The following is a 9,420-nucleotide window of genomic DNA, read 5'->3' as shown; positions in this document are numbered from 1 at the left end:
TCAGTAACACAATATACAGGAGAGTTTTAAAGCATGTCAGTTCAAAATCTCTCTGCAATACTTTGCCAGGATTTACCTTTTTGTTTTTTCTTTTGGGAAAACAGAGGGTCACAAGGCCTCCAAAAGTGGTAGGAGCATAAATTCTATTTGAAGTCAATAGGATTTGTAATCCTAAATCCCTCGAATGCCTTTGAGAACCTCTGTGGATATGTGTCTTGACAAAAGCATCAACTTTGCCTTTCCTTTGACACTGAAGTTCCATTTCCCTAAAGACAGAGAATCTGCACTCCTAAGCTCTAACCCCAAAGATATTCCTGTGAGCTACAGCCAATACAAGGAACATGCTTGGCAATGAAATATAGAAATAGACACAAAGTGAAATTTTCAAAAGCACCTTCAGAGACTTCCAGTAAGTATTTTCTTCTTAAACACTTGAGTAATTTTGAATTTCTTTTTCCTGGTATGGCTGTATCCAGTGCTATCCTGGACACAATTAGAATGGGGTTTTTTGGATATTTTTCCTGTCCTTTAGTGGCTGGCCTGGAAATAGTTAAGGTACTGCCAGAACTTAAACACTCGCCAAGACAAGGTGCAAAACATCATTTACAAAGCCTGCATCTGAAACAGCAGCATATACACAGCACCATTTCCTTTTTAAAATCAGCCCTGAAATTCATGCATTACAGCTGATTTCAAAGAATTGGCCCCTTGAGTGTTAGAAAATGCAGTGGTTACATTTACAACATTAATTTAGCAAAGCCTTTTACATGAAAGAAAATGAACGTGAAGATCCCTGTTTTAAATTGCATGTTAAACCAAGATTCATGGTTACAGAGAATCTCTCTGAGCACACATTTCATCATTGAACATCAAGTGGAATGGATGGGGATTAAAAAACATGGTGAAAAAATAGCGAGATGAGTCAAACTCTTCTCCATAAACCACCTCAAGCTGTGACTAAATTGGGAAGGAGATGTAAATATGGATACAGCTTTCCACTAATGCATGGGACAGACAGAGGAAGGGAGGCATAAAGCATATGGGGATATCACAAAATAGCAGAAGACAACCACAAAATGCGTACTAAGTTTACCTTGATCAAACGGCTTGTTTGGACTCCAGTTTCTGAAATAATCATCCTAAAATGGGGATTAAAAAAAAAAAGAAAAAAAACTCAGGAAAAATACAATCAGTATTTTCAGTACTATTTTACACACCTAAATGAATCAACTTGTGTTTTTGTTCTAACAGATTTCGCTCCAATAAGATAAGACTATCAACAGGTTGTGTCCTAAAGAGTAGTAAATGCAGGTTAGAAATTAAAGAATCCAAGGTCCTTGGATTCAGCACCTTGAATTTTTCTTCTGGATTGCTTTTGAAAGCATGCCCACTATTAAATATTTTATAATAACCCTGTAATGATTTCATGTTAGCCTACAGTATTTGAAAAGAAAGAACACAGTGTTCAGGTAGCATAACATGATCCACACCATCCTGGTGTAGTGAAAGATCAACAGAGTAAATTCAAAGATCCATCCTCACATGTAAATCACACCATTGTGAATGTATAGAAATACAGGAGTAACATTGCAAACATTAGATCTAAATCGTACAACTTCCAGGAGCACTTGCAGTGAATATTTTTGTTACTGTTCCCACTATTAAACTTTAAAAATTTTATGAAATCTGATGTAAAGAGATCATTGTGCTGTGAGTGTTGTGGTTCTGTTCTACACAATTCTCACTGGATTTTACACTGGAGAAAGCAGGGACTGTCAGAGTGCCTGGCCAAATAATGATTGTTGCAAACTAGCCTCTCTCCAGAAAGAAAGGAAAACTCCTGCATGTGTTGGATCAATCTGTATTCTGTGTACTTAGCAAATATTTGTCTGAAGGCAAAGTTTTCCCTGCTTCAGAGTGCCATCAACCCTAGTGCTGAGGAACTGGGAGTTAAGCCCAGCTGATATATCAGTTTCAGCACTCTGTGTATCTCACTTGTGTCCTCTTTCAGAGGACGTGATAACAACAGAATTATCTATTTGAGATGTGGAAGCATAGAAAATTTCTATAGCACTGTCATATTTTTCTGCATATTAATCTTTGTTTCCTTTTTAATATATCCAGTATTCTATATTCATTTCCTGAGGGATGCCACTAAAGAGATGTATTCATCAAGCTGTCCAGAATGACACCGAGATTTCTTTTTCCTGCCAGGATGGTAACTAAAAACCCATCTGTGTGAATAAGAGATCTAAATTATTTCTTCCATAGGGCTCCATTTACCATTTATCTCCAGTACACTGAATTTCACACGCTCTCATGCTATCCAGCTCACCCTGACCTGGAATATTTTGGGGACTTGGAAGTCAGCATGACTTTATGGGGTCAGAGCAGGCTGTCACAGGAGTGAGGACTCCACAGCCTCAGTGAGCACCAGGAGATGCACTCCATGTTCCTTTCAGAACAGTGTGGACAGGATTGTTCTGGAGCAGGCAATCATGGCCAAATGCTGGGTTACATCAAATTATTCTGCACGACTAGCAGAAGGAAATGTATATTTTTTAACCAACATGTTCATGCTCAGTGTCATATTGACTTCATGGACAGTGATAATGTTCCACAATAACAGCAAAGCCTGTTACCCATAATTTATTTCAGATACATCAAAAGTATCCATATTTTTTTTTCTTCACAAGTACAGGGTTTGGCACCAGAAATAGAATCACAGGCTTGTCTTTGAATTTCACAGCTTTGCTAATACAAAACCCCCTCATGGTTATACAATGCTTTGTAACTGATGATGATGTACTGCTAAATTCACCAAGCATTAATCACTTTTCAGAATGTGTTGGGTTTTCAGCTTTTATAGGGGAATTTTTTTCAGCAAGAAAGTATTCTTTTTTTTGCCTGCTTATATATTTTCCAAGGTGTTGCTTTGCTGCTGGGTTTTCAGCATCAGAAACTGTTAAATAATTCAACTCCCAGCAAGGATTTCTTATGCTGGTGGCATATGGAACCAGTTTTGAAATAAGGATTGGAATGGGGGTTTATCTCAATTTCAGTGTCAAAGGAATATTTTACCAAAAAAATGCACCTTCCTCAAAAAAAAACCCTACAACACAGCAATCTCTTCTGTAGATCTATTATTCCTCCTCTTCTCTTTCATGAAGACCTGTTTAGTATTCCATTTTGAAAATTGAAATTATGTTTATTTCAGAATGTGCCTGAAACCACAGTGTGATAACATAGAAAATACGTGAAAAAAAAAAAAAACCTAAAAGGTGGAATAGAGAAAACCTTTGAGATTTTCAATATATAAACCCCATTATTATTTGCAGGAGTAAATAAGAGCAATACAGTCAACACCAGTTCAAAATAACTTCTGCCAGTTGGACAACTGTCCTGGTTTCAGCTGGGATAGAATTAATTTTCCTCTTAGCAGCTGGTACAGCACTGATTTGGGATGGGAATATTGTTGATAACACACTGATGTTTTCGTTGTTGCTGAGGAGTGTTTACTCCAAGCCAAAGACTTTCCAATTTCCCAGGTTTCTTCAGAGAGAAGCCAGGAGGAAAAATGGCCAGGACAAGTGCCCCAAACTGACCAAAGGGATATTTCACCCCTTAAAGGCCAGAACAGAAACTGGGCTGAGTTGGCTGGGGAGGGATGGTCAGTACTGGGGGGCACTGATCAGCAGGTGCTGAAAATTGTACTGGGCAGTACTTGTCTTTCTTATGGTTTATTCATTATTATTAATAATAACAATAACAATAATAACAATAACAATAATAACAATAATAATGAATAATGCTGTTCTTGTCACAAATCATGGGGTTTACCTTCTCCCCCCAGTTCTCCTCCCTTTGCCACCCAGGTAATGAGGAGAGTGGGGGTGTGTGTGGGGTGGAACCTGGATTAAATCACAACAACACAAAATACAGAGCCTGGGCTTCACTTCAGCAAGAACTGAGACTGAAGGGTTGTGGCATCATAAAGGTGAAACTCACCCTGTGGACATGGGGAGCAGAAAATCTGTGTCACATTTAAATACACACCTCAAGCTCTGCCTCAGAAGCTGGCAGGGCTTTGTGCCAGTCCTAAGGAAGGGCAGAGATTTATAACAATATCCTCAAATGACTCTGTTAGAAGGTGGAACTCTGTCTCGGAAGGAATATCATCATTTCACTGCAACTTCTTCCAACTGGGAAGCAGCAAGTATACATATATATATATATATAAATACAATCAACTTGATCTAAGAGATTTGAATTTCCCATTCAGTAAAAGACCTTCCTGACATAAATCTATGGATTTCTAAGCATTCTACTAGAGTTGATACTAATGTGCTAAAAATTCCTTATGCCTTATGTAAGAAATGAAACTTAAGCAATTTTCACATTAACATTTTAATTAATCAATATTAACACAATAATTAACATGTATCAATGCATTTCATTTATAACAATATCAACAGTTGATCAAAAGAGTTTCAAATATAGAATGTATTATAATATATTGTAAATATTTCTATTCACTTTACAGATATTTACAAGTTAAAATTGAAAAACCTACCTCAACTTCCTGAACACGTAAGCATTACAAATGAGAAAAGAAAAAAGAATGAAATAAAGCAATATAAAATTAGGTTAACATTCATCAGTTATCTCCTTAGTGGCCTTTTAAATGTGAAATCACTTATTTCAGATGACCTTCACCCACGAATGAAACCATTTCCTCTCTTTCTTTTCTGCCCTTTCCACCTCTGCTGCCATGACCTACTTTTTATCTGCTGCACTATTAGCCAAATGCCATTCTAGTAACATGTTTCTTTCTTGTAGAGCACCAAAAAAAGGCTTTTTCATTCCATTTTGGCAGGCAAAACCACCAGAAAGTGTTTTCCACATGCGCACCTGTACATACTTGGTATGAGAGAGACATAATTTAATTTTTTTCTTAGCTGAATTTAAAGACTATTTATTGGATGGACTTTGAAAGGAATGCAAAACCAGGCACAGGGCCACTTCCATACAGCAGGTGACAGCAAGTGAGAAATATTTTTGATGAACAAATATTTTAAAATATCTTTCTTCTTCCACAGAATTCACACTTTGAAGGTTTTGCCCATGGTTCAGTGATTGCATATGACTAAATCAATCTTTTAATTAACTGAAGGGACTCTGCACACCCAAAATCATGCATGAAAAGAGAAGAGCTGATACTGCAAGCCAAGGCTGGATCTGACTCCCTTAGCTAAATTCAGGGTTATAGAAGAGTGATGGGTTGGCTTGGCTGAGTCTCACATCACAGGTTAAATATTTCACTTCCAATTTCAGGAAAAGAAATTCAACTCCTGTCAAACCAGGTCCAATGCAATTCTTGAGGAAATCTAGAGTTCTGCTCTCTTCTCACTAGGTGTGGGGAAAGGCCTTTGGCAAGACCCTTCTCTGCCCCCTTGATGAAGTCTGTTGCCTGCCTGAGGTGGGCACAGCCTGGGACAGCAGGGCAGGGAGCCCAGGGGCTCTCGCACAGAAAGAACCTCACCAGTGATTTCCTCACCCCAATTAAATTGCAAGACTGGAGCTGCCTTTTCTGTTTTGCATCATAGAACCATTTTTCTAGATTTTACCCTCAGGATATCTAACTTAGGAATCAGTTGAGAACATAAAAAATGAAAAAAATACATATTAAAACAAATATAAATTGCTAGACTTAGGCCTCAGCTCTTCATTGCGTTTTTATTATGTTAGTTTGAGCAGTTAAGAGATTAGAGCAAACACATTTTCACAGAATCACAGAGCTGGAAGGGACTGACAAGGGTCATCAAGTTCAACTCTTAAGTGAATGGCCCACATGGGGATCAAAACAGTGACCTTGGCATCACTAGCACATGTTCTAAAATCCATTTTGCCACACCATGCATAATAAATCCTTGTTTCTTAAGAAGACCAAAATGATCTTTTAGCATTCAATATGTGGGTGCCAAATCCAGCCAACTATATTGATGTGTCATCAACAAAGTCAATCAAGAGAATAATCATGTCTTAAACTAAGAATGCAAAGGGCATGTTAAAAACGCTTGTTTAACAGTTCACAAAAAGTTTGCAACAGAAATTTCAAAATTCTCCTTCATCAGAACCCTTCAATTCATCAGAATTCATAGACTGGGTTCTGATTTGCAAAAAAATCAAGCCTTGAAGCAGACCTGGGTCTAATACAAATTCCTGTTAGTCACCTCAGAAAAGCCAGCAAATAGAAATTGTCCCTAAGACCAGGAGAATAATTTGAGACTGCTCTTCTCTCCTATTACCCCTCCTATCATTACAATAACAATACAGTTTAAAAAAAAAAGAAATTAATAGCAAAACCAAACACATTTATCCTCTTTTCCCCTGCCAACTAAGAAAGTAAACAATAGCTTCTTGCTCTCCTGAAGTTTAAGTATTAAAGTTATTCCCACTAATCCTACTGTTTTGTCACTTTGAATTTAGTTATTACCTAAGACTTGATATTTTGGAAGAGTTAATGAAGCATGGATAATTTAACACACAAACATTCTCTACACTTTATTTACTTGTCAAAAAGAAGCTCTTGCAAGATGCTCTTATTTATCAATACAGCCAAACATTAGTTAAATGGCTTCATAAATATTTATATTTGTTGCATTAATTGAGCTTATAACTTATTTGTATGACTCAAGCAGAAATCAGATGCTGACTGAAAACATTCTCCTGATTTTGTACCTTTCAGAGCCAGCTCAGCTCAGTTTGCTCCCCCAAGCCTGGGAGCATCCCTCAGGACTGCAGGAGCCTGCGAGGTGCAGAATCATCAGGGAAGGCTCACAGAGCCCTCCTGAGGAACCTCCTACACCCACCAAGGAGGAACCCCAGGACTCAGAGACCCCTGAGGAAGCAATCTTCACTCCCAGCCAACATGAGTTTAAATTTCTAAGTACGTCCAGGAGGGCCATTTATTAACACTGCTTTGCAGCCCGCTCACTATTTCCCTCCCTCACCTTCCATCTATGAATAAACCCTTCACCCTCATAAGGACCAGCTGGAAAAAGTGGTAATTACCAGCTCATTGCTCTTGTTAAAATTAGCTCCAGGAAGATGCAGCTGCATTTTCTGCCTCTCTACCTTGCAGAGCAGAAGATCATTCCAACACCAAGCAGTGTTAAAGCACCAGCTGCTGCTTGCTAAAGTCAATCCAGCCTGTCATAAATATCTCCCCAAGGCCTATTGCCTGTTTTAAGCAAATAGCTTGTGTCAGCAAATTACACATTATTTATTTATCTATTTATTTTTTTATTTGCTTAAGAGGAAGAGAATGTATTTTACCCACTGAGTACTCGAGTGAACAAAGCTCTCCAATGAGATCTCTATGTTAGAACATCTCTACCCAATTCCATGCTCTCTCTCTCTCCCCCAGGAATCAGAGAACTGCATCCAAACAGGATGCTTTGGCTTAGTGAATCAGTAATGGTGCTGCTGGAGATATTTAGTTTCAAATTTTGTATGAGAAAGCTTTAAGTTTAGGGAGAAACGTCCCAGAAAGGCCAGGAGTAGGAATATCCAGGTTTACTGAAGGATCTCCCAACATTAAGTGGTGGTACTGAGAGAATCCATGGCAGAAGGAAGCAGTGTCACATGTGATGAAAAGTCTGCAATGTCAGGACCTGCCTAGAATGCTAAGTCATGAATAAAAATAGAATTTATTGATAAAAGTATAACCGTTCACATTAGATTCTTATATAATGGCAAGTACATTAACAGTGGTTTATTAATAACAGTATAAAATTCATAAATAAATATTCTAATGAGTCCTCAGATGTGTGTGGCATTGAAAAGATCCTTGACCATATGTTATAATCTCAGATTTCCCATAACACTCAAATTCTCAGACTTTTGCTCAGATACCACTAATGTGCAACATCAACTTCTTCTGTCCATATTAATGGCCCAGAATGTTACTGTGTTTCATATTTTCAAAAATAAAAGTTTTTTGTTTGTTTGTTGGCTTTTTTTTCTGCTCTATTAGGAAAGATTTGCTACTCCTGTTTTGCTAAAAGACTTTTCCAGAAGTTGGCATGAGCAATACTGAGAAAGGTGAAACTTTCAGCATAGACTTTTCCTACCCACACTCACAACCATTCACTGGGGTGGCAACAATTTTAGAAATTAAATTAAAATATTTTGAAAAAAATCAAATATTCCTTACCACTGAGCCCATATCGGCTACAGTAAGAATTGTCATTCCTTACAACTCAATCACATGGGCTTTTATATAGAAATCTTTCTGCTGCTCTCCTGGGTTTTGCAGTTGGTGGCTTTTGCTTTGGTTTTTTTATTTGGTTGATTTTGGGTGGGTTTTTTTGGGGGGGGAGGTGGGGTTTTTTTAGCTTTTAGGGTGTTTTGTAAAAAACAAATATAGTAAGAATTAAAAATATTTCTTCAAAAAACCCAAACCACTTTTTGTTTATACCAAAGCATGAAGCCAGAGTGTATGTCTACAATGTTGAGGACAAAAATGCTGATTTTCAAAAACATCCAAGCAGGATGAATGAGGGCCAGCTGTGAGCCACTGTGGCACAGCCCTGTGCCAGCACACATGCCTGACAGAGCTGATGTATTTGGGTGGCTGGGACAATCACACAACTATCTGTGCTGGAAATATCTAAAACTGGGGGGCTGGCAGGGAAAAAGTGCCTTGGTTTTGTTATTCTTTGCTGTCCCTTTTGGCAGACTAACTTCAGAACTACAATGGACTTCTGCCTGAACTCCTCCTCTCATTCCATGTGCTAAAGATCCTGTTACCCCTGCTTGAATTAAATAATTCTCTCTAACTTCATAAAGCCTTTCAGAGGTCACAGCAGGCCGTGCTGCAGGCTGCACAGCTCTCACAAGGCCAGCAAGGCCAAACTCCCAAGGGATGGGCTCTGTGATCCCTGCTGGGCTGCCAGAGCTGCCACAGCCCCAAAGCCAGACTGACCCCTGGAACGGGAACCATCAGCTCCCCCTTGCCCCAGCTGAGCAGCACCCACTCAGACAGGAAGAAGCAGAGCCAGAGATAACAAAAATATATCCCCTCTCCTTCCAGGTACAATTCCTCAAAGCAGCATTACTCCTGATCTCTGAAATTCCCAGCTGGACAGCCAGGTTAACTCACTGCCTCTGGTGAGCCTTACAAGGTCCCAACTAATGCACAAAAATAACAGAAGTGCCCACCGTGTGAAATGAAGATTCACAGGTCACAGCCTGGCCTAATGATGCTTTCTCACATGATCATTTGCTTGTTTTCCACTTATCAAAACCACCATGCCTTGATCTCAGTTTATAATTGCAAATACTACTGGGGAACAGCCCCTGCAGGGTCTCTATAGAGAGAATTGTATTGGTAATAAATCATATTCTCAACAGGGG

At 38.7% G+C, this 9,420-nt stretch overlaps 1 protein-coding gene across 1 annotated transcript in view; it reads right to left on the bottom strand.

The window, feature by feature from the left end:
* The window catches only part of SPOCK1 (SPARC (osteonectin), cwcv and kazal like domains proteoglycan 1), a 266,346-nt gene that overhangs the window by 181,009 nt on the left and 75,917 nt on the right, over positions 1–9,420 (bottom strand). Inside the window, 1 exon segment of the mRNA XM_031055173.1 lies at positions 1,094–1,139. Coding sequence (XP_030911033.1) covers positions 1,094–1,139 — 46 coding nt within the window.

The sequence above is a fragment of the Geospiza fortis genome, unplaced genomic scaffold (assembly GCF_000277835.1).
Source record: "Geospiza fortis unplaced genomic scaffold, GeoFor_1.0 scaffold55, whole genome shotgun sequence".
In the NCBI taxonomy this organism is placed as follows: domain Eukaryota; kingdom Metazoa; phylum Chordata; class Aves; order Passeriformes; family Thraupidae; genus Geospiza; species Geospiza fortis.
The sequence above is the reverse complement of the archived record's forward strand: the minus strand, read 5'-3'. Positions and strand labels throughout refer to the sequence as shown.